Source organism: Mesoplodon densirostris, chromosome 6 (assembly GCF_025265405.1).
Source record: "Mesoplodon densirostris isolate mMesDen1 chromosome 6, mMesDen1 primary haplotype, whole genome shotgun sequence".
NCBI classification, from domain to species: domain Eukaryota; kingdom Metazoa; phylum Chordata; class Mammalia; order Artiodactyla; family Ziphiidae; genus Mesoplodon; species Mesoplodon densirostris.
Window position 1 is genome coordinate 11904797 of NC_082666.1, and position 23486 is coordinate 11928282.

A 23486-nucleotide genomic window follows, 5' to 3' on the forward strand; every position below is an offset into this window, starting at 1 on the left:
GTTGTTGCTGCCAGATGTTTTCTCCCCCACTTTTCCAGGAGTCAGGGAGAACGTTGGGGGAAAAGGTGGTCCCACCTCCTACAGGATAAGGACCAAGCAAGCCCCGTAACCTAGTGTTCAGGGCCCTTCCCATCCCAGTCTCAGCCCGCTCACCCCTTCCCTTGCCTCCATCACCACGTCTCCACCTCACATTTGACTCCTGTGCCTCTGGAAGCTGACTGAGACCCCTAGGGGAGATGGGTAAAGTCCACCTCCAGTCGAGAAGTGGAAAGGGGTCTCCTGGCCTTAGCACAGGGGGCGCTGGCCTGGGAAATGGCAAAGACCAAAGGGCACATCTCCAGGTCAGGGACCAAGGGACTCTGAAGCTCAGAGGCCAGGCCCTCAGGCAAGTGCCCCTCAGAGATCAGAGATCCCAGTGTGATGGCATCACCAGGGAAGGGACTGGAAGCAAAGCGGCCAGTTCTTCCCTTCATCTGTCTGTCCGCAGGACCAGCCCCAACACAGAGACAGTGCCAACATTTGCCGAGCACCTGCCTCAGCAAACAACCCTGAGGGCTTCCTGCGAGGCCCTCCTCGAATCCTCCCAGCGGCCATTAGAGAGGTGACTGGTCTGCAGGTGAAAGAGCGGACTCGCCAGGCAGCCTGGAGAGGAGAGCGCTGATGCCGGAGGGGCTGGAGAACCACGAGGTGGGCAGGGAGGGTTGCTCCTCTGTCATCGCCCTCTGGCCTCCTTGCTACCCCTCAGGGAGGCCCCTTCCCCGCCCTCTCCCTCTCCCTTCCCGACACCTTGGGATGACCCAGGCAGCCCTCACAGCAGACTGGACTTTAACGAATTCCAGAGCTCCTTCCCCACTGTTGCCCCGCCCGACCCTCACAGCAGCCCTGTGAGGTAGGCAAGGGCTGCTTTCCCCACTCTGTAAGTGACAGGCCTGCAGGAGGAAGGCTGCAGTGGCCCAGACACCTCCCCCCCCACCCCCGCTCCTGCAGGTCTGCCCCTCAGTCTGCATCCCAGCGGGTGCCTGGCTGCGGCAGAGGGCAGAGACACCTGCCTCAGGGAGCATTTGTCTGGGGAGCAGGAGCTCACACATTAACCTCTGGCTCATGCCCCCCACCCCACTGACTTCCAGCTGCCTCCAGGGCCCGGGCAGCCTCCGGAGGTGGGAGAAGCTGCTGGAGCTGGGGCTTTGGTCCTTGGGCAAGCCCTGGCCTGGCCTCCAGGAGAACTCGTGGCCCTGGGCTGCCCCTGCCCCGGGGCTGAGAAGGTGGGTCTCCACTGCCCAGCTGCACTCACTACACAGTCACGTGCACAAACAGCAAAGACGTGGACATGCCCGTGAGCCCCATCCATAACACTCACACTGGTATCTGCAGATCAACAGGCCCAGGTACAAACACACATGCGCGCGCACACACTCACACACACTCCTGAACACATCGTGTGCACCCACAGGTGCTCCTCCCGGCACAGCCGTGTGCCTGCCAAGGTAAGACCGGGCGGTTGGATGGAGAATGTCCACAACCTCGCCAGGCCTCTCTCTGCTTCCCTGAGCGCACCCCTTCCCCTCAGTCCAGGACGGGGCAAGGGCTCCCAGCAAAGGGGACACTTCCCCAGCAGGTATCCTGGGCCCTGCAGCAGCTCCCCGAGGCCCGGAAGGCTCCCGAAAGTGGCTTCCTTCGGTCTCCAGGTAGAAGCTGAGGACCTCACAGGTGCTGGAGCCACAGCCAGGTGGGCCTAGATGAGTCTCTCCTCAGGTGGCACCTTGAGGACGCTGTCCATCTCCAGCCGGGCTCCGGCCACCTCCTGCTGGCTCGGGCTGTAGGTGCCCTCTGACTGGCGGCGCTTTCTGGCCGCCAGGATCCCTGAGAGGAGCCCCAAGAGGAGGAGGAGGAGGCAGGCGCAGGCCGCAGGCACTGCCACCTCCAGCAGCGGGAACGGCAGCGGCAGCGACAGGCCCTTCTGGAAGAGATGCAATAACACGCCTAAGACCATGGAGGCGGGGAGACCCAGTTCCTTCAGAGGAGAGGAAAAAGCATCGCTGGGCGGAGGCGTCCCTGGGAGGTAGTGAGAGACCTGGCCCCAGAGGTATGCAAGCAAGTGCCTGGGAGCTACCTATTAGAGGCACCGCAAGGGGATTCCTGTACAACAAAGGGGTTCTGGCTAGGAGGAGAGAAAACATTTATTGAATGCCTACTAGGAGCTCAGCACCGTGTGTGGGATTTCATGTAAACCCTACAGTGATCTGAGGAAGTGCGAGCGAGGACACCCCCTTCTTCCGTGAGGACAGGAATCTTTGGCTTCTCTTGTTTACCCGTGTATCCCAAAGCGCACAGCAGAGCCTGCTCAGTAGGCACTCGATAAATATTAGAGGAGAAAACAGAGGCTCTGCCCAGATCCCCCCAGACACATGACTAGTGGGGGTCAAGCCGGGACTGGCACTGCCCTCCTCTGTCCGCCCCCGACGCCACGCCCATGCCCAGCTCACACCACCGTTCTTCAGTCTCGAATTCCAGCCGAAGGTCCTTCCTTCAACTGGCCAAGGTGGGCCTCAGTGCCCAGCCCTGCCACCCTGCCTCTCTCAATAAACACCCAATCTGAAGTGATGGGACTTGATCCCTCCCGAACCCAAAGGGCAGTCTGGGTTTTCAAGTGTCTGTGGAGACCATGCTCAACCCCCAAGTGGGAGGCATCTCAGGCAGTAGCAGGAGAGGCTCGCCAGCCAGGGGGCCCGTGCAGGGCATGAGCTGCAGCAGGCTGACCTGGCTGCTGGCGAGTTCAGAATCCACCAGGGCGGGCCCGCTGCCCCCATCAAAGATTCTACAGACAGACCTGGAGTTCTGAAGCTCCAGAATCACTGACTTGCAGGGGGCAGAGGCCCAGGGCCTCAGATTCACCGGCCCTCCCTCTGTCCCATGAGACTTCTCAGCCCACTGTGACCTGGGTCCCAAGTCTCAGCCCCCAGCCCTGAAGAAGGTGCCCAAGGCTGTAGAGAAAAATTCATCCCAGCCCTGAATGGGCCCTCCCCAGGCTCTGGCCCTGGGCACTTCAGGAGGAGCTGTAAAGCCATTTCCTCCCTAGGAGGAGGGGGGCGGGGGGGGGGGAATGCCAGAGGCTGTAAAGTTCAACTTGAAAGGAAACATTCCCCAGAAGCAGAGAGATTTGGGGTTTATGACCCAGGCTGCCAGAAGCCTGTGGAGATCAAGGCTCCTCCCCAGGCTTCGTCCCTCGCTGCTGCTCCCACTCTGGGCTCACTTCCCGCTGGGCCTGCAGAGTCTGTTCTGCCCCTTAGTGGGGAGGGGGCCAGAGGGAGGTTCAAGCTCAAGCTTCCTGCTGGCCCCCATCTATTTGGACCCCTCCTCAGCTGAGCTTCCCTGGGGTCAGGGGCTGCCTTCACGGCAGCCAAGCCTTCCCAAGCCTTCTCTGGCTCAGAATCCCAGGCTCCCCACATCTTCCTACTCTAGAATCCTGGCTCAGAAACCACCAGAGATTACAGGCTCTCGTATTCACCAACGTAAATCCCAGAATTCCAAGATCCTGTGGGCCCTGAATCCTGGCCCAGATCAGACTTGGCAAAGCCCAGCTGTTTCCCTGCAGCCCCCAGAGGGATGCTGGGGGCCCTCCTGTGCGGGTGTGTGGAAGCGGCCTGAGTCTCCTTTCCCTGCTCCCCACCACCCAGTGACAGGCCTGGCCCAGGAACAGCTCCACGGGTGCTGTATACGCTCCCCCGTGACATCATCTCACCAAAGTCCAAAACAGGGCACCCACCCCCTCGGGCATCACTCACCACCACTTCGCAGAACTGGCCTGAGAAGCCTGCACTGCAGATACATTCATATACCCCACCAGCTGTCCGGCAGGTGCCACCATTCAAGCAGGGGTTGGCTTCACAGGGGATCTGACACCTGGGAGGCAGGGACATGGGTGGGGCTGAGACAGCTGCTCCCTCCCAGGCTGCCTCTTGTTCCCCCAGCTCCTTTACTTCCTCAACCCCTCCCCCACCCCCTGCACACACTGGCATCAATGCTCATTCATCCACTGTCCCCAGCGCTGCCCCTCCCTGGCTGGGCCCTGCCAGGTGACTGAAGCTGAATGTGATCTCCATCAGCTACCACGCCCCTTCACCCCAGCATTCACGACAGAATGACTGTCACTCCACCAGAAGCACAGGGGGAGCTTGTGTACGGACACCTGCCCAGGGGTGCTGACTGTCTGGAGTGGGCCAAGAACCTGCATTTTTACAGTCTCCCCAGGTGGAGGAGTGGGAGGTGGGCTGAGCACAGAGCTCTAAGAAACACCACCAGGCAACTACTTCCCAGCAGGTGTCTGCATAACACAGGATGGTCTTGGAAGCCCCAGAGGGAAAGAATTCAAGCAAGAGAGGTGTACTGTCTGGCACTGTGACGACAGTGAGGGCTGAGAAGGTGAGCAAGGATCCGTACCCCACTCCACCTGCCCTGGCTGGAGGGGATCCAGAGGCCCGCCCTGCCCAACTCTCCACACTCACCAGCCCACCTCCCAGGCCCCTGGACCCCAGACCCACCTCTGGCCAGCAAAGCTCTCCTGGCAGCTGCAGTTGGCACCCTGGGGCCCACCCTCACACGGGCCACCACTGAGGCAGGTGACATTCAGGCTGCACTCCTCTGGCAGGACAGGCAACCTGAGGAGAAAGCACAGAGGCTGGCCTAGGGACAGGACACCTAGGACCTGGCCCACCCCCACGCCCGTGGGTCACTGAGGTGACCAGAGCCTCTGCATTGTCATTCAAGGAATTCAGAGCCACCTCCTGGAGACCCTGCCGTCAGTCATGGAAGCCGTTTCTAGGGTGGAAGGGGTGGGACATAGGGCTGCCACTCTGCGACTCCAGCCCTACCCCCACCAAGGTGTACAACATCGGGCTGAACCCTTCGAGGCTGAGTCCTCCGAGGAGCTGATGAAATGTAAGTAGTCTCCCGGGGCAAGAGCTGCCTCCTAGACACAGAGCTTGGGCCTGACATTCTTTGCGTAGAGAGGGGGATTCAGGCCTCTGCCAGATACTACTCCGTAAGCTTGGCTCCAAAAGGAGTGGGGAGTCATAGCCAGACTGAATAAGGGAAGCGGCCAAGACTCGGACCATCTCTGCCTGCCCCTGTCCCACGGGACTGACGAAGGAGGGCATCCGTGGTGGGCAGCTCGGCAGGAGAGCCTCTAGGTTTTCTTCCGACACTAGCTCGGGGTTCCCCCACCCCGACTCCCAGGCGACAGCGTTGTTTAGCTCAAATTCAAATTTACCCGGGTGTCCCGTATTTTTTCTGGCAACTCTAGGGAGCTGTTGTTCCCAAGTTACAGATAACAGCGCGGTGGCTCAGAGAAGGGACGTGTCTGGCCCACGGAACCAGCGCATCCGCACCCGGGCTTCCGGACTAATCTTCCCCACCCCCCGCCCCCGGGGTCCCCACCCCTGCCCCGTAACCGCCGGACCCCTCGGACCCAGGCCGCCCCCGGCTGGCCGTGCGCACCGGCAGCGCGGGCCCGCGAAGCCAGGCGGGCAGCGGCACTCGAAGCGGCCGTCTGGGCGCGCGTGGCAGCGGCCGCGGGCACAGGGCGCTGAGCGACACGGGTCGGCGCGGGCCTCGCAGCGCGGACCCTCCCAGCCCAGGCCGCAGGCGCAGGCGAAGGCGTCGAAGAGGTCGCGGCAGACGCCGCCGTTCAGGCAGGGCGAGGGGACACACACGGGCGCACCGAGGCAGCCGAGGCGCGGAACCGGCGCGCCGGGCCAGGCCGAGAAGGGCTCCCGGGAGCCGGAGGCCGCGTCGGGCCGCGGGCCTGCAAGGGGCAGCGGGAGGCCGCCGAGCGCCACGCGGCCCAGGCAGCCCGTGAAGTTCTCGGCCAGCAGGACGCGCGCGCCGCCCGGGCCGCGCAGAAAGTCCAGGTCGCCGGCCAGGCCCTGCAGCGCCACGGGCGTCGCCGCGCCGTCCAACCACATCAGCCACCGCGACGCGGAGGCCGCGGGGCGTTCCATGGCCAGGCGCACGCGGTGCCAGGCGCCGTCGGCCACGCGCGGCCCGGGCGCCGGCAGCACCGCGCCAGGCAGGCCGGGGCCACTGCGCACGCCGGCCGCCAGCGAGCCGTTGCGCACGGCCAGCCAGACGGTGTCGGGGGTGTCCGCGGCGCGCAACAGCCCGGCCTCGGGGTCCCGCGTGCGGAAGGCCAGAGAGAGGCCGCTGAGCGCGCGCCCGGATGACGCGTTGTGCCCGCTGAATTCCGCCGGGGGTCCCTCGCGGAACGTGGCCTCAGCCACACCTGCAGGGAGAGAGAGCGTCGGAGGAAGGTCTATCGGTACCCAGCCCAGCCCAGGCACACTTGGGTGATGCGGGGACCAGTCTGCCGACCCCGCTCCCCACACCCCCGCGGTCTGGGGGCGGGGGCATGCCCACCCACCTATCATCTAATCCCAGGAACTGTCCCCCCCCACACACCTCATAACTCTCTACCTACAAAGAACCAGCTCCGGGCTGGGGAGACCTACCCTACTGTGCCCACCCTGCCCTCCAGGTCACAGACCAGGCAACAATAACACCTTGGAAAATCTGCCTCCTTCTCTCCTTAGTGAAGTGGCCCTGTGTCATCACTGTGGCTCACTCTTCATTGCAATCATTTTAATATTATAACACAGTCATCTTTTAAAACTGCTGACCATGGCCTTCTCCTGCTGGTCCTCCCATGGCTCTCCATTGCCCTTGGCAAGAAGTCCCAAGCTGCCTGGCCTAGCATTCAAGGACCCTAGCAACGCTGATACCTCTACTTGTGTTTCAGTTCTTATAAACCTCATGCCTTTGCACATGCTTTGCCCCCTTCCTGAAATGTCCTTCCCTGTGCCCGGTCAGAGTCTTATTTGCCCTTGAAAACCTAGCAAGTGCTCTCTTCCTCCAAAAAGCCTGTCCTTCTGGATGCAGTGGCCCAACCACACTGGGCTGGGGCTGTTGGCATCCTGGTCCACTGTCTCTGAGTCCTGAAAGCAGGGGTGGGATCTAACCCAGCTTGGGTGTCCAGCACCCAGCATGTGGGCTTTCCAGGGCAGGCACTCACAGACAAAGCCATCAGGGACCTCCTCACAGGTGGCAGGCGGGAGACAGGGCTGGCCAGGACACCACAGCTGCTGGGCACATGTGGGCCCAGTGAAGTTAGCAGGGCAGGTGCAGTGGAAGTCATTCCAGGAGACAAGGCAAGTCCCACCATTGAGACAGGGCTGAGGCTGCAGGAGAATCAGGGCAGGGACTGGCTCAGGCCTGGGGCTAGCATCTCCCCACCATAACCATCCTTGCAGTGGTTCTTCATTGAGCACCTAGTACAGATACATTACCTCCTCACAAACAAATAGAAAAGTAACTAGCGTTCCCATTTTACAGATGAGGAAACTGAGGCTCAGAGAGGAGAAACCACTTGCTGAGTCACCTAGCCAGTAAATAGAGGAGCCAGAGTTCACACCCAGGCTATTCCAATCCTAGAGCTGGTGCTTTGTTCATGAACCTGGGTGTCCCTGTGCCCCAAGCAACTCCCACAGAAAGGCTTGGGCAGCCCTCTGCCTGGGTCAGGGTGTCTGTCTCAGATTAGGACTGAGAGGAGAGGTATGGGGACTACCAGAGGGCCAGAGCAGCTGGCCAGAGAGGAGATGAAAGTGAACCCTGCTCTGTGTCTCTCCAGCACTGGGACCTTGGGCGGGCACTCCACCTCCTGGTGCCGACCTGACCAGGAGAAGGACATGCTAACCCCCAGCGAAGCAGGGTGGACCCCGGAAAAAGGACCCACCCTTTCCCCGTGGCACTCACACTGCACGTGTCCTCGGAGACACAGCCCATGGTGAGGTTCCAGGACTGCCTGCTGCCCGGCATACTGGGCAGGCTGGAGTTCTCCAGCAGCGGTGGAAAGAAGGGGAGGTGGAGGCTGTTGAGTCGCAAGTCCTGAATGCAGCCTCGGAAGGGCCCACCCCAGGGCTGGGCGTCCGCAGGGAGGAGCCTCCCGCCCACGTGCACCTGCTGCCCCAAGCCCTGCAGCTGATCAGGCCCAAAGCTGAGCGCCACCAGGTGGCGGAGCCCATCATCCCAGCGCCCGGGAAGCACCAGGGCAGGACTGCCCAGCACCTCAGCCCAGATCTGGCCCTCGCGCAGGAACACTGTCAGGCCAGCTACTGAACCGTTGGCAAGTTGGAGCAGAAGGCCAGCACGTTCCCGCGTGCGGAGGAGGAAGGACATGGTGAGGTTGGGGCCTGGCGGCTGGTCGAGCAGGAAGGAGGCAGAGCTCAGGGTGCCCCCCAAGCCAAAGGTGGCAGCAGGAACTTCTGCAGGGGGAGAGGGTGCCGGGCATGAGGCCTGTGGGCTGGGGGCAGGCACAGCCCCTGCCCTGGGGCTCACCTGGCTCGTTTCTCACCATCAGCACATGTGGGACCGCTATAGGGCCGGGGGCAGTCACAACGGAAGTGAGTCCACAGGTCCACGCAGACCCCTGCGTGGGCACAAGGCGGAGGGTGACACTGCTCCTGGCGCCCGCAGCCCAGGACGACGTTCTCGCTGAGATCCTCAGGCAGCAGGAGGTGCCCGTCCACGTGCACGTCCTGGAGGCAGCCCGTAAAGGCCACGCCACCCAGCTGCGTGGAGCAGAACCCAGCAGGCGTCGGGGCCGGGGAAGCCGTAGGAGGCGGGGCCACAGGACTGGAGGCCACACAGAGGTGGGCAGGGCAGCCCTCGTGCCAAAGCCGCATCTCCAGGACCCCAAGGCGGAGCATCACCTCCACTCGGTGCCAGTGGCCGTCGTTTAGGGGCAGGTCCAGCAGCCTCAGGATGCACACATTGTTGCCGTGGCTCCAGAATGTGGCCTGAAGCGTGGCCTCCACCAGTGCCAGCTCCAAGCTGCCCTGAGTATCAGAGCGAGTGGCCAAGGCACCAGCAGGTATCGTAGTACGAAACCTCAGTGCCAGACTCAGGGAGCCACCAGCTGGCACCGAAGCCCGCACAGGGTTCCCAGCCACAACGGAGAAGGTGGTATTCTGGCCACAGAAAGGTCCACGGGTACCAGGTGGGCAGCGGCAAGCATAACCGTGTACCCCTGACTGGAAGGTGGGGATGCAGGTGGCAGCCAGCGGACAAGTGTGGCCTTGGCAGCCAGTGAGCTGCACAGAACAGTCACGTCCACCCCAGGCCTCTGGGCACCAACAGACGTAGCCCGCCACGGTGTCTTCGCAGGTCCCGCCATGGAGGCAGGGCTCCGACAGGCATTCGTCCACATCTTCCTGACATGTCAGGCCTTCAGGAGAGACCAGGGCAAGGCTCAGCACCCAAGGCCAGAACCACAGTCTTGACCCAGAGCGTAGCTGCCTCTTGGGACGGGGACCTCAGCATCTATCAACCAAACCCATTCCCAATTTCCAAAGGGTTTCTCAAGGTCCCCTGAAGTCCCCAGGGGCTGGAATCCAAGGTACTCCTTCCTTTACCATATCTTGTGAGTTGATTCAATCCCCTAAATACTCTCCAGTGCCCCCTTTCCTCCCACCTCGCCTCCCCTGCCTCACCAGCTCTCTAGGCCATAGTCTAGTGTCCTCTAGTTCACCAGCCTCCATCATCCATCTCTACAAGTAGCCAGAGATCTCTCTAAAAGCATCACCTGGTCAGGTTCCTCTGCTACTTAAGGTCCAATCACTCACCCTGGCATTCGAGATTGCTCGTGGCCTGGGTCCTACCAGGAGTTCATATCTCAACCCTGCTCCCTGCAAACCCTGAGCTGCCTGTTCCTCCAAACATTTCCTGGGAAGTCCTGCCTCAGGGGCTTTGCTCATATTGCTCTCTCGAATGCCTCGTTCTCCCTAACCCTGCCTTTCAAACTCCGACTCATCCAGCAAAGCCCAAATTCAAATGGCCAGTACCCTAGGAGGCTTTCTCTGACTCCCAACTCCTTGCCCACTCCCAGGCACAGCTCCCCAGAACCCAGTATTGAAAGTATCTGTTTACTCAGCTGAGATCTCCTCCAGGGGCCTGGATATGTCATTGGTACCCAGCAAAGGACTTGGTATGGCCTTTGTGGACAGAGAGGTGAAATGGAGGAGGGAGTGGGGATGGATGGATGCATCTGTGGCACTCGAGTAGCCCCTGGTTCTAACACCCCCCACCCTGTCCCTCTGCCCTAGGGCCCTGGCACTGGCTGTGAGGTCACCCTCCCCTCCAGGGGCTCCCATGCCAGGTGCTGTGGCCCCAGCGTGGGTCAAGAGGCTACAGCCCAACCCCTGCTCAGCCAGAGCCTCCACAAGACCACTGAGGCCAGCCCTGCCCACGTAACCCAGCCAGGGGAACCCAAGCCCAGAGAAGCCGCCAGGATTTGAATCCTGGCCCCAGTCAGCCTACAAACACCACCGCCTCCTTCTGGGGACGGCCAGTCCCACCTCCCCCTGCCCAAGGCCCCAGCCCTGCATACCTGCCAGGAGCCACAACACCCACAGGAAGGTCCGCAGAGCCCGCAGCCCCATTGCCTTTCCCCACAGACAGGCTGAGAGTGGTGGGCAGGCACCGAGGCTGGAGAGCCGAGCTCCCCGCCTGGCCAGCGCCTCCTTCAGAGCTGACCCAGGAATGCCAGGCACTGGCCTCCCCCACGCCCAGCACAACCCCAAGGGAGGATGGGGGCGGAGCAGCCCCACAGCCGGGGCTCCCCCTCCGGGTCCTTGACCTCAGAGGTCTGACCTCCCTGCCACCCATCAGCTGAGCTCAGCCTGCGGAGGAGCTGGGCTCCCGCTAACCTGGGGGGATGACGCGCCCTCTCTAAAGCCTCTATGGCTTCATCTGTAAGATGGGGATTTAGAACCCTACCTCGTGGGGCTTTGGTGAGGAGGAAAACAATGCAGAGAATACTCTTCAGACGCAGGGCATGCTGCAGTGGGCCCAGTGTGTGCCAGGCACCCACGAGGCCACTGTTTCTGGGGCACTGTGCCTGGGAGTGGGCAAGGACTCAAGGAACCTCAGCCCATGGGGGCAGGAGATGGGTTTTCCGGGTGCCCAGAGGTTTTGGCCACCCAGAAGTGGGATGCTGAGCCCCCAGCACCTTTGGGGGGTGAGAGTGGAAGGGACGGTGGTGATCACCACCTCCTTCCCCCAGGCAGGGGAGCCTGTGCCCAGGAGCGGTGCCAGGGAGAGGAGGCAGCTTGTCTGAGCAGGAATGCGGGCGGGTGTGGGGGAAGCGTCACAGGCATTCCAGAGGGGGCAGGGACACTCCGTGCTGTGTGAGGAGGTCCTCGGGTTCATCGGTATCCGCAGGGAAGGGTGTCTGTGTGTCTCCGCATCCTCTGTACCCAAGTCAGGGAGAGGCTTTCTGCAGGCCCAGCTCCTGCCCAGCACGCCCCAGCTCTCCAAAGGTCAAGCTCATCCTTCTCCAGACACTGCCTGCAGCTTTCCGTAACAGCCCCCGCCGTCCACCACACTCCCCCCATAATCCACCACACACACACACACACACACACCACACCCCTCCCTCCACCACACCCCCCCACACCACACACACCCCCACCCCCACACCACACTCCCTCCACCTCCACCACACACACCCCCACCTCACACACACACCCACCGTTTTTACCTCCTCTGTCCTGGCCGAACTGCCCTGTCCTCCCTGCAGGCCCCTCGGCCTCTGCTCAGCCCTTTGATGTCAGGTGTCTAGGGCTTTCTCTGCCCAACACTCCACACTTTCTCCTGGATAACCTTGGCTGCCTGAGACTCCAGCTGCAGGACCCCCAGTCTCAGGCCCCTCTCCTGGGCCACAGACCCCAGATCACCAGCCCCCACCCAGGCTCCTCCCTGTAGGTGCTCCACAGACACTCAGACTCAGTATGGACAAGGCTGAACTCACCATCCTCTACCCAATGTCACCCAGGGCAGAAACTCGGCCGGCATCCCTGCCACCTCCCACTCACACCTGGAAAAACCCTCAGGGCCTGTAGCGTGCCCCTCATACATATTTCTCAACCTCCACTCCAGAATGTTTTCCCCTCACTCCCACCTCCAAAGCCCAGGTCCCAGCTCAGCCCTCTTACCTGTCACCTGGCCACCACACCCACCTCCTCCCTAATGTCCTTGACCCCATCAATCCAGCCTCCAAACATCAGCCAGAAGGAACCTTCTCGCCCCAGGTCCACCGACTCTGACCTTGCCCTGCCCCAGTGCCCACCGCACCCCAGGCACCTGTGTAGCCATCTGAACAGTGGCACTGGAAGCCATTGGGCAGGTCCTGGCAGAGGCCTCCACTGAGGCATGGCCGTGAGGCACACTCGTCCACGTCCACACCGCAGTCGTCCCCTGCAAGAAGCCCAGCTGTGGTTCCCACAGCTCCCTCGGAGCCAGACTGGAACTGGAAAGGGCCCGTTTTATAGCTAGGGAGACTGAGGCCAGAGAGAGGTGCTTGAACCCAGCTTCGGCATCCCTCCCGCGCATCTGGACACTACAGACCTGCTTCCCTGGAAGGGGGCTCACCCTCAAAGCCCGGAGGGCAGCGGCACAGGAAGCCAGCGGCATGGCGGAAGCTGAAGGCACCTGGGAAGGCGGCCTGGATGCCCCCATAGAGGGCTGGGTCGGAGCGCTGCAGGCACTGGCCCCCGTGCTGACAGGGGCCCACTGCACATTCATCCTCATCCACCTCGCACCGCTCGCCGCTGTAGCCTGGGGACACACACAGGTGGGCGTCAGGTCACAGGGGGTCACCAAGCAGCACCCCTCCACTGCTGCCAGGCCAGCCCAGGGCCAGGCGGGGACAACAGCTCAGAATATGGTCACGGATATTCCGAGGGAGGGACACACTGAGGGGGTAGGAATGACCAGTGCAGCCTTCACCAGCATCAGCATCATGTGACTATGATTACTAGCATTACTGAGCAGTCTGCACGTGTGGGGCCCTGTACCAAGGCCTGATGGGCGCTACACCTTTTTACTCTCCTCGGAACAGCCCAGGAGCAGGTACTGTGATTAGCCCTGTTTAGCAGATCAGGAAACTGAGGCTCAGAGGAGTTGCAGGCACAGGCACACACTGGACTTAGTCCACTCAGGTTGTGTGCGCACCGCCAGGTTGTCCCAGGGCACTCCTCCTCAGCCTGCGCCCCCGCCCCACTAGGCGTGCGAGCGCGCACGCGCACACGCTCTCGCGCACGCGCACACACACCTGGCCAGCAGAGGCAGCGGAAGCTCCCGAGGCCCTCGAGGCAGGACGCGTTGTGCGCGCAGGGCGCCGACGCGCACTCCAGCACCTCCTGCTCGCAGCGCGCGCCCTCGTAGCCCGTGTCCGCGCAGTCGCACCGGAACCTGCAGGGGGGCGCGCGACCGGAGCTGAGCACGCGCCCGAACCTCCAGCTCCCCGTCTCCATCGCGGCCCCCACCCCGCCGCCCACCGCGCAGCCTCACCGCTTGAGGGCACCCGGCCGCCCGCTCACCCGTTGACCAGGTCGTGGCATACGCCCCCGTGCACGCACGGCTGGCTCTGGCACTCGTCCAGGTCCAGCTGGCAGCTGGCACCCCCGAAGCCCGGCGCGCACACGCAGCGGTAGGAGCCCAGGCCATCCAGGCATGAGCCCCCGTGCAGGCAGGGCGCCGAAGCACACTCGTCCACCTCCGCCTCGCAGGTCACGCCTGGACAGGGACCGAGAGAGACAAAGAGATGGCCGCCCAGAGGGAGAGCGAATGAGGCCGAGCCAGGCTGACCCGAAACGTGCTCCAGACTGACCAGAAGCGGAGCGTCAGGATCCAAAGAGAGAATCCGCTGTTCCATTCATCCAGAGCAGGTGTTTCTTGCGCCAGCAATAACAGTGGGGTTGAAACAACACAGACATCCCTGCCCCCTTGAGCTCATACCAGTCTAGCCCAGGAGACGGGGATTAGGTCAATATTACGTAAATGAGGGCTGATTTTTACTTTTGATAAGCTCAACAGTGGGTACGTGCTAGATCCTGTGACAGCAAGAGGCAGGGTCTTAGACTGGGGAATTGAGAGTCAGGGAAGGCTTCTTGGAAGAAGAGACTTGAAGCATTGAGGGGGCATTCGCTAGACTAGGATAGGGGGCTGTGTGAGCAGTTGGATTCCAGAGAGACTGTAGGTCTCTCAGAGAGACTATTGGTGAAGACCTGCTTGGGGCAGGGGCATGGAGGGTCGGGGAGCAAAGGGAAGAGTGAAGGAGGTGGGGCAGGAGTGGGGAGTGTCAGGCCTTGGGGGCCAAGTAACACAATCCGAGCTTATCCTAAAAGTTTTAAGCAGCTGATATATAGTCCTCTCTACATTTCGCTCTGCTGGCTTTTCGTGGAGGGTGTAAGGAGGGACCCCAGCAAGGAGGGGCATACCCGGTGGGAGATGCTGGACCAAGGTAGCCAACTCCTTCAGGCTTTCCCTGCACTGTCTTGCTTTTACAACTGGAAGTCCTGTGTCTTGGGGACCCTCTCAGTCCTGGATAAAACCAAGACAGTTGGGAGGCTCTCAGGGGAGGGGCTGTGGAGATGAAGGGAGATGGAGGATCTCAGGGTTTGGAAATGTACCGCCTGAGCTCATCGTGGAGCCCGTTTGTCATTGTACACTCCAGTGGCCCTGCCTCTGCCCCCTAAGTGGGATTGGTCGTGGGGGGCTGGGGACCCAGCTGGCTCCAGCTGGAACCTTCCCCCCTTCCTGGCTCAGTGAGCACAAAACAGGGGCCCTCCTTCCTGTGACCCAGCCCCACTCCCACCCTCTGTGCCAGGGGGAGCCAGGCCCAGGCCGCCTGGAATCCCAACCTCCCCCGCCTGGCTGGGAAGGGAAGGAGGAGGAAATGAATCACAGCGGACGCTGCCCCCACTCACATCCACAACTCACCCAGAAAGCATTACCCAAAGTGTCTGAGCACCGCACATCTGGGCACGCACACACCTGCTGGCACCCACACACAGACTTTCCCACAAACGCGTTCAGGGATCCCAGACACCCGTGGATACTGGCAGACACAGAGGCCTTTACATGACCCACTCACGCATCCACAACTAATCTATCCAGACACCTGAACTCTCAAATGATGAGAAAGGTACATGGAACCCGTTTCCAAAGTTCATTTTCATCTGTGTGCTGAGATCCATCTCTCCACTGTATGCCCCCTCTCCCAGAGCCCAGCCCCCAAGTGTACCTCTTAGACCTCAAACTGCCCTCTGCCCTCAGAGAGAGTCATCTGAATTCAGGGTTGAATAGAACCTGGAGTGTCCACACTGCAGGCTCCCAGCTGCCCTAGACCTAGCCTCGCTCCCAGACCTGTCCCTAGCTGCGCCCTCCTTCCTGACTTCCAGGCAGTTGCTCCAGGATGCTCTCGCCTTGGAGGGTGGATGGGACTGGGACAGGGCCATACTCTGGAGGAGGGAACTGTCCCCCTCAAGACAGCAGAGATCCCTAGGGGTACATCTACGTTACAGTTTGAGCAAGACCACCAGTGTCTCTATGCAGGAACTCTGGGGGCTCCTGCCCCCAGGGGAGAGGGTCCACATGACAACCTGAACCATACCCGGGTGTCGTGCTCCAGAACCATCAGACGAGCCACCAGAGGATGTCTGTGCTACAGCCTGATGGGTCTGGAGTGAGTCGATGCTACAAGTACTGTCTAGACGTGTCCTGGTTAAAGCCAAGCCAGGCATATCTGCACTCTGGTCCCAGAGATGCCTGAGGGGTGTCTCCGCTACCAGCACTGCCTGAGCCCTACAAGGGACTGAAATAACATTTGTCCAGTGTCTGTAGTGTGCCAGGCACCGTGCCAGCGCTCAGTCATCGCACTCTCATCCAGAGCTGCCAGGTTAGCCCGAGAAGCATTAATTCCGCAGCATGACCAAGAGAGGGTACACCCTAGAGCTGCCAGGATGCCTGGGGGGTGTCTCTCTGCGAAGGTCAGAGCTGAATTCGTGATTTGACAACCCTGAGTCGCTGATGGGGTGGACATTACACACACCTCCAGGAACAGCTGGGGCCATTACCTGCATAGCCGAGGGGGCAGCGGCACTCGTAGCGATCGGCCAGGTTGTGGCAGGTGGCCCCGTGGTGGCAGGGCCGGGATGCACACTCATCGATGTCCAGCTCACAGCGAGGGCCCTGGAATCCGGGCACGCAGTAGCAGCGGAAGCCACTGGGGTCTGGAGCCTGGGGCACACACAGAGCGCCGTGGTGGCATGGCTGACTGGCACAGCCCCGGGGCTCCAGGGGTCCACAGGTATAGCCACCATTCTCTGTTGCCTGGCACTCGGTCCCTGGAGCACATGGGTCTGAGGCACAGGCACCTGGGGGGTCCGAAGGCGCCATTCCTGTAGAGAGAGGAAACTGGCTGGGCAGGGTGGACATCGGCTACCAGGACACTCCCCTCCCCACACCCAGGCCCATCCCCAGATCCCAGAGTCAGAGAGCAGCAGGGCTCCGTCAGTACTCAGGAGGATGGAGGGAGCGCCAGGGGGTCTACACACCAGGTCCCAGCAGGTTGCACGCATCTGCACCCAGAACTGGGAATGGTTTCAGGGGTGCCTCCATAGCAGGGAAATAGGACCCGGGCTGCCTGGCTCCCCGGGCAGGATTAGTGAGCAGATGCCCACTCACCCTGTGAGCTTCTCGCATCCCCGCAGTGCCCCTCGGAAGCAGGCCCTGTCAGGCCCATTTTACAAGAGAGCGGATCCAGGCTCCAGGGTGAAAGTGAGGGCTCTTGCCTGAGGTCACACAGCAAGTTAGTGCTGGCTTAGCCCTCAGGGTCTGTCCGTGTGCTCCAGCCCCACCTGGGGAGGGGATCCCCGGCCTGCTCCCTCCCGGGAGGGTGTCTCCTCCCACTGCCCACCCACTCCACTGCTCCTGCTGGGGGTCTGGTAACTCCATCCCTGCGTGAAACTGGAGATGGAGGACTTCAAAGGCCCCTCTCCCCCCTCCACCCCTCCTCCCCTCCTGGCTCTGCTGGCCTGGGAACTTCTCAGAGGATCCCTGGCCCTCACTGTATCCACCGCCATCAGCAAGTGCGAGTGGCCAGACTGGCCGAGGTCACAGGGTTCAGGGCAGGTATTGAGATGAGCTGACTGAACTCCTGGCTCCAGCCACTACGACACCTCCTCAAGGCAGAGCTCCCTCACTTAAAGGGTCATCTCCTGATCTGTAGCCCGCCCCACCTCCCACCCCCCCTTGCTAAGAGCCTGTCAGTGTCATGCTGGTGTAAGAACTTTTGAAGCTTTGAAGCCAAACAGCCCTGGGTTCAAATCCCCACTCCGCCAACAAGCTATGAGACCTTGGGCAAGTCATTTCTACTACTGAGCCTTCGTTCCCCAGTCTGAAGAGGGTTGATAATAGTACGTGCCTCGTAGGATATGGAAGGATTGAGAGCCTCAGGGACGGCAGTCAAGTGCCCACTCGGGGTAGGAACTCAGTAAGTGATGGAGGAACGGGAACCGCCCGCGAGAAGGAGGCACCTCGGACAGACCCGGGGCTCCAGGAGGCGCCCCTCCCCCACCCAGGTTGTCATCCAGACGCTAACCAGGCCCCGGAACAGCTTCGGGCCCTGTGCCTCCCCTCCCCCACCCAGCGAAGACCCCCAGATAAGGCTCGACAGCCTCTCAGGCGTCGTCCACATTCCACCAGGCAGGGCTGTCCACCAGCCAGCCCCCACCCTTGCCAGCCAGGGCCAAGCAGGATGGGGGACAGGGAGACAGAGGTACCGACTGACCAATGGACCCAGGGAGAGAACCCAGCTGTCAGCCCCACAGCCCAGCTCCCAAAGCACCTGGTACAGCTCAACATGGGCTTGCTCTCCAAGATCCTCACCAAGAGTGGGTAGGGGCAAGCACCCACCCAGGGCCAGGTGTGTGGCAAGGGGACAGGGGGTCTGAAACACTGTCAGGCCAAGATGACCTTCTAGGGCTCTGGGCTCCACAGACTCTCTCGGCCCACAGCTCCGCTCCCCCAAGCCTGGTCTCATCAGTGAGGGCAGGGGCCATCTGGGCCTCTCTGAGGGGCTTATGGGCAGCTTGTCTTTCTTCTTCCCACCCTGAGCCATGGTGGCGGATCAGTATAGAGCCTGGTCCACCAGGGCTAAATAGTCTGATGGGGGTGGGAAGATGGTCTGATTGGGATGGGGAGATGCTCTGATGGGGGTGAGTGGATCAGGCTTCCTGGGGAAAGGACACAGCTTTAGGCATCAGACCCGGCTTGTATCTGGGGTGTGAACAGTGCCCGCCTTGTGAGTGTTGTGAGGGGCCACTGAGGGAACGTGAGTGAAGCCCTGGCACCAGCGAGCCTTCAGGGAGGGCTCTGGCCATTACAGTCAGGGTCCCTGGACCCAGCACACTCGGGAGGAGCAGCACAGTGGTCACAGCTCCCACTTGAAGGGCCCTGGCTGTTGGGTCCTATGCCAACAGGCCCTTCATTTAATCCCGGCAAGCGCCACCCCTCATCTGTGTGACCCAAGGGACCCCACCCCAGTCTGGAGCTTTGCCCCTGATTCAGAGCAGGCTGAGGAGGCAGCACCTGTGGGGACAGGGGAAGGTGCTTCGTCACTGTGGGAGCAGGTGGCCCATGACCCTGTATGACGGAGCCCCAGGAGGCCGAGCCCAGCCCCACTGGAGGAAGGAGTTCCTGCAGGCAGAGAGGGAAGGAGCTGTCTGCCCTAGGAGGCCTGCAGTGGTGCCAGAAGCCTGCATGTGAGGCACAGCCATCTCTCTTGTGTAATCTGTGTCTTTACAGTTACCTTAGGGGGTGGATAGTGCTATCATTCATTTTTTTACAGTTGAGGAAAGTGAGGCTCAGAGATAAGCGACTTCACAGTTCCCTAGGAGGGGCTGGAATCCAAACCCAGGTCTCACTGCTCCAGAGCCTCCACTCTGGGGGTTCCAGAATCACCCCAGGGCCTATATAAAGAATACGGATTCCTGGGCCCCACTCCAGACCCAGAGATGCAGAACACTTGGGTCTGGGGCCCAAGAATCTGCATTGCAACATGCTCCCTGGGGAGGGGACTCCTTTGCACGTTGAGGCCTGGGAACAAGCACTGACCTTGGGCTCTCTGCCTCCAGGGAGCGAGCCCAGGAGGCCTGGCTAGCCCAGGGCTGAGGGGAGGAGAGGTGAGGATGGCGGGATGGAGAAGGGGCCTTCCCAGCCTGGCTGGAGGGGCGTGGCCTGTTGCCAGGGTGACGAGGGGCCTATGCTTATCTTTACAAATCCCTCCTGACCTCTCAGGCTGCCTGGGACGACCTGGCGGGGGAAGGATTAACGGACACCCGCCCCTCCCCTTGGACCTGCTGCCCTGCCCTGGGAAGGCCCCGAACCCACCTCCGGGAAGAGGATTTTCTTCATGGAAAGGACAGGATTATAATAACGGGAACCATTTCGTGAGTGCACGTGTAGCTGTGCTACACATCTTGCATCTATTATTACATTATTGTGTTTGATTCAAACTGGAAAAGGTGGGTGCCAGTAAGAAAACTGTTTCTCTAACTCAGGTTGATAAACTTGCCCAGGATCATTCCTCAAAAAACTAAGAAGCAGATCATTTCCAGACTTCTATGAAGTCCACATCTCCCAATGCATGTGAAATTCCCACTTTGCAAACTCTAAATTGCCGCCCATGTATTGTCATTTTAGAGCATTCTAGCCCAGCCTCCCCCAGGCACTGAAAGAGTCTCGGAAGGCTTGCCTGAGAGTGAAGGTTCCAATATCAGCCTGGGCAGAGCAGGCAGTCTTCCCTGCCTATCCAGAATCCAGCTGCTAGCAATTGCACGGTGCTTCCGGCTTCACTCCGTGCCTAGTTACTCCTACTTTATTTGCACTTGTAACAGGCCTAATGAGAACTGCCAACGACTGATGAGAAGTGTTTGCTGAGGGTGGGTTTTGTAAAGCTTCCCATCTTGACAAGGCAAAAAAGAGAATGTATCTGAGAAGCCACCCAAGATCCCATAAGATGTGCTTCTGGCATAGGGAAAAAACTGCCCATCTAATAGCACGAGGCCCCAAGGGTAGGACTGAATAACACTGCAGCGCAGCGGAGACAGAGCCGTCGGGAAAGGGCTAAAATGCCTCTAATAAGGCAGCAGAGTTTGGAATAGTCTTTTACAAAAATGTTTATCACCTGAGGTTAAAAGACATAATTTTGGTAATCCCCACAATAGCTGTCGCGGATCCACTGCCTACCCTTTGCCTGCCGTTGGCAAATTCCAATGTTTCCAGACCGTGGTCTCAGTGGGCTGGGGCCATGGAGGCACTTGCTGGAATGGGGGTGAGACCGGGCAGATGGGTTCCCAGGCCTGCCACCCCAGCAGGCCACTTTTAACTATTAGTGGCTTCCGGCTCCTTTCTAAAATTTCCTTTGAAACGGGATTCCACGCCAAACCTAAGTTGGAGAACTGCTGCATTTTCTTATCGGATTCTTGTAGCAGCCCTCAGAGTGAGCTGGTTTGCCCCCCTTAGACAGAAGCACAGAGAGGAGATGTCACTTTACATAGACGAGTCCCATAGGCGCCTGTGAAATCCTGGCCCTGCCACACACAAGCTGTGACTCTGGGTAAGTTACTGACCCTCTCTGGGCCTCGCTTTCCTCCTCTGTAAGCTGGGGGTATCAGAGTCGACTTCATAGGGCTGTTGTGAGAATTAAATTCAATCATGTTAGTCCTGCAGCAGCACGTACAGGCTGATGGTATTATTTATTCACTTGCCAACAGATCTTTACTTGGGGCAAACACTGACTATCCAACAAATCTTGACGTTAGAGCATTTGTGTGTGGCTCCCTGCTCCCTGCCTCGGTCCTGCAAGCCCCCACCCAGCTCTGGCTGGAAGAGGGGCCGGACTTGGGGGCTGGACTTGCTGCCCCTTTGTCAGCTGGCCTCCCTGGTGTGCAGGCAGCCGGGAAGGATGTGAGAGCCCCGATGTGCCCCATTGTGCTCCAAGATGCTTGGCGCTCTCCTAGCAACCAGCCCGCCTTTGTGGCAGAGTAGGCCCAGGAGGGAGGGCCCCGCTCAGGGCCTGGCAGGGGTGGGCAGCAGAGCCAGGGGCCCAGGGCATCCAGAACCCCTATCCCCTCTGGAATGGAAATTACTTTTCAAGTGACATCATCCCCGGCCCGTCTCCTCCTGGCAGTCAGGCCTTGGGTCCTGGCATCCAGAAATGTTCATGCCCATAGCACTGCACCCCAGCTTTCGGCGATCCCCAGGGAGGGGGCCCCCTGTGCCAAAATTGCAGGGGGAAAGGCTGGTCCTGGGAATCCCAGCAGGGCTGCGTGCGGGTGAGTGTGTATATCAGCGTCCACTCCCTTCGGTAGCATCTATCTACTTAGTGTTCACTTTGCCACAAGGTTCATGTGAAGGTACATCTGAGTGTGAGTGCACACCTGTGTGCATGTGTCACGTACAGGTAGGTGTGTGTGCTCGAGTGCATGTGTGGCGGGTCTACACGTGCCTCTGTGTGCCCTTGTACATGCCACACCACTGTGCTGGTGTGGGGGCAGTGCACGTGTGTGTGTGCAGGTGCATTTGTGCGATCTGTGTGTGCACATGCCTGTGTGTGTGCACTGTACGGTACGGGACAGGCCAGGATTTCATGCCCCTTGTGCAGAGAGCAGGCCCCCAGCTCCTCTTCGATTTGCCTCAGGGGCCCAGCTTGTAAGCCCCCATCCTTCTCTGAACCTCAGTTTCCTCCCTTGCAAAACAGGGGCCTCATCCTCCGCAAGGGCCCTGTGGAGAGGAGAGGAGAGGAGAGGAGACGAAGGTTTTGTGAGCCGGGCCCTGCGAGAGGCTGAGGAAGGCCCCAGGGAGGGGCCTGAGAGGGTTGGACCCACATCCTGGGACTGTGAGGAGGTGGGGGCTCCCCCGCTGCAGCGGAGCCCAGGCCGCCCTCCTGCACAGGACTTCCCAGGCCTGGCCCTGTAGCTATAGTGACCAAGACAAAGCATCCCCAGACCCCCCAGGAGGAATTCCAGGCCGGCGCACACGTGAATCCACTTGGACAAAAGCAAAAACCTCTTGGTGAACGGGGTCTGGCTTCACGAAGCCCTTTCAGCTTGATCTGGGAACTCGGGGGAGCGGGGAGGGGGCAGCGGTGGACACATGTGTTCCCAGATGCCCAGCCACTCCCCAGGGACGCCAGAGCACCCCCAGCCCCGCAGTGCAAGCAGGGCGATCACCAAACGGAGGGGATGCAGGCAGAAGCCCTGGGTCTCCTTCCCTCTTCTCCACCCCGATCCACTGGGCTGGGGTCTGCTGCCCCCACCCCACGTCCCCGTGTCGAGAGCAAGGATACAGTTCAACCCACTCAGTAACTTGCACCCCGCAACTGGCGCTGGGATATAGCCCACCACACGCACAGAGCCTCAGACACAACCCCTGGCTCGCGCGGGACAGCTGCCCCGCCTCACAGCTTAGACGCGCCCACAGCCCATAACCTGCGCACAACTCACATGAGAGCCCCCAGACTCGGGCCTCACAGGCCAGAACAGCCCAGCCCAACACCCCTCCAAGACACACGGCCCACCCCTTACCCGGACCCCGGCCGGTGGCGATCCCCCCACGAAGTCCCCCGTGACCACGCGAGCTCCAGTGGCCCCCAGCTGCACACCCTCCTGCACCCTGCAGTCGGGCCCGGCACCCCACACGGACGCCCCACGGCCTGGGGTGCTGCTTTGTGGACAGACCCAGACCTGGGTCCCCCAAGGCTCGGCCCCCAACTCACCGGCCGGGAGGGCGAGGGCAGAGCTCCCGAGCAGCAGCAGCAGGAGAGGGGCCGGGGGCCTGGGGTCCCGGGTCCCAGGCCGGGCCAGCGCCATGGCAGCGCTTTGCTCGGCGGCTGTGGGAACGGGCGGCCTGGCTGGCTCCACACCCCCGTCTCCCTCCAACCAGCACTAATGCCGTGGACAGAGGCCCGGCCCCTCCCGCCTGCCCCTCCCCCTCCCCTCCCCCTCCCCCTCCCCTGCCCTCGCAGGCGGGTCCACCTTGAGTAGGGCCTAGAGGAGGGGTCTGACCCAGCCCGCTCCCCGAGCCCAGGGCTCCAGACTCCAGATGAGGCCTCGGGGGCCCCCATGGGTCTGACCTTGTCTAAGGGCCCACCCTTCTCCCCCTCCAGACGTCCCCCCCCTTTTCCTCCCACCTCTCAGGTCCAGCTGCCTCAGCCTCCTCAGAGACATTTCTGTTCTGGGGGCTGTTCTTCTCACCAGATGATACCAGCTACTCCCAAGTCCTGCGTGATCCCACCCTGCCCACCCCCATCTTCTCTTAGCCCAGGCCTCCCTCCCCAGCCCAGCCCGAGCTCCCCTCCCACCTCCTCTCTGCTGGAAGCCCCAGCCCCTCCCACTCAGCTTGTTCCTCCCAGCCTGCTCCCTCCCAGGGCTGCCCACCTGAGAAGGCATCCCGCCTCCCCCCCCACACCCCTCCAGCACCCCCTGCAGCTGACGCCTCCCTCCCCACTCCCCACGTTCAATCCACCACGAGCTCCTGGCCGCTCCCCACCTCTTCACTCCCATGGGCCCCACACTGCCACACACAGCCCCTCT

General features: G+C 61.1%; 1 protein-coding gene across 1 annotated transcript; it reads right to left on the reverse strand.

Moving 5' to 3' along the window:
• Positions 1-1732: 1732 nt before the first annotated feature.
• On the reverse strand, positions 1733-22763 carry CRB2 (crumbs cell polarity complex component 2). Its single transcript, XM_060102136.1, has 13 exons — positions 22670-22763; positions 15966-16289; positions 13428-13623; positions 13160-13299; positions 12478-12663; positions 12190-12303; positions 8402-9274; positions 7804-8312; positions 7064-7229; positions 5494-6277; positions 4539-4655; positions 3783-3900; positions 1733-1957 (listed from the first exon to the last, which is right to left on the reverse strand). The coding sequence occupies exons 1-13, from the start codon at positions 22761-22763 to the stop codon at positions 1733-1735; spliced, it is 3846 nt and encodes a 1281-aa protein (XP_059958119.1).
• Positions 22764-23486: the final 723 nt, after the last annotated feature.

Coding starts and splice junctions, on each gene's coding strand:
- CRB2 (XM_060102136.1), bottom strand. CDS start 22,763: ATGGCGCTGGCCCGGCCTGGGACCCGGGACCCCAGGCCCCCGGCCCCT. Junction 8,313..8,401: donor CGGTCCCACATGTGCTGATG/GTGAGAAACGAG, acceptor CTCCCCCTGCAG/AAGTTCCTGCTGCCACCTTT. Junction 3,901..4,538: donor GAGAGCTTTGCTGGCCAGAG/GTGGGTCTGGGG, acceptor CCTGCCTCCCAG/GTGTCAGATCCCCTGTGAAG.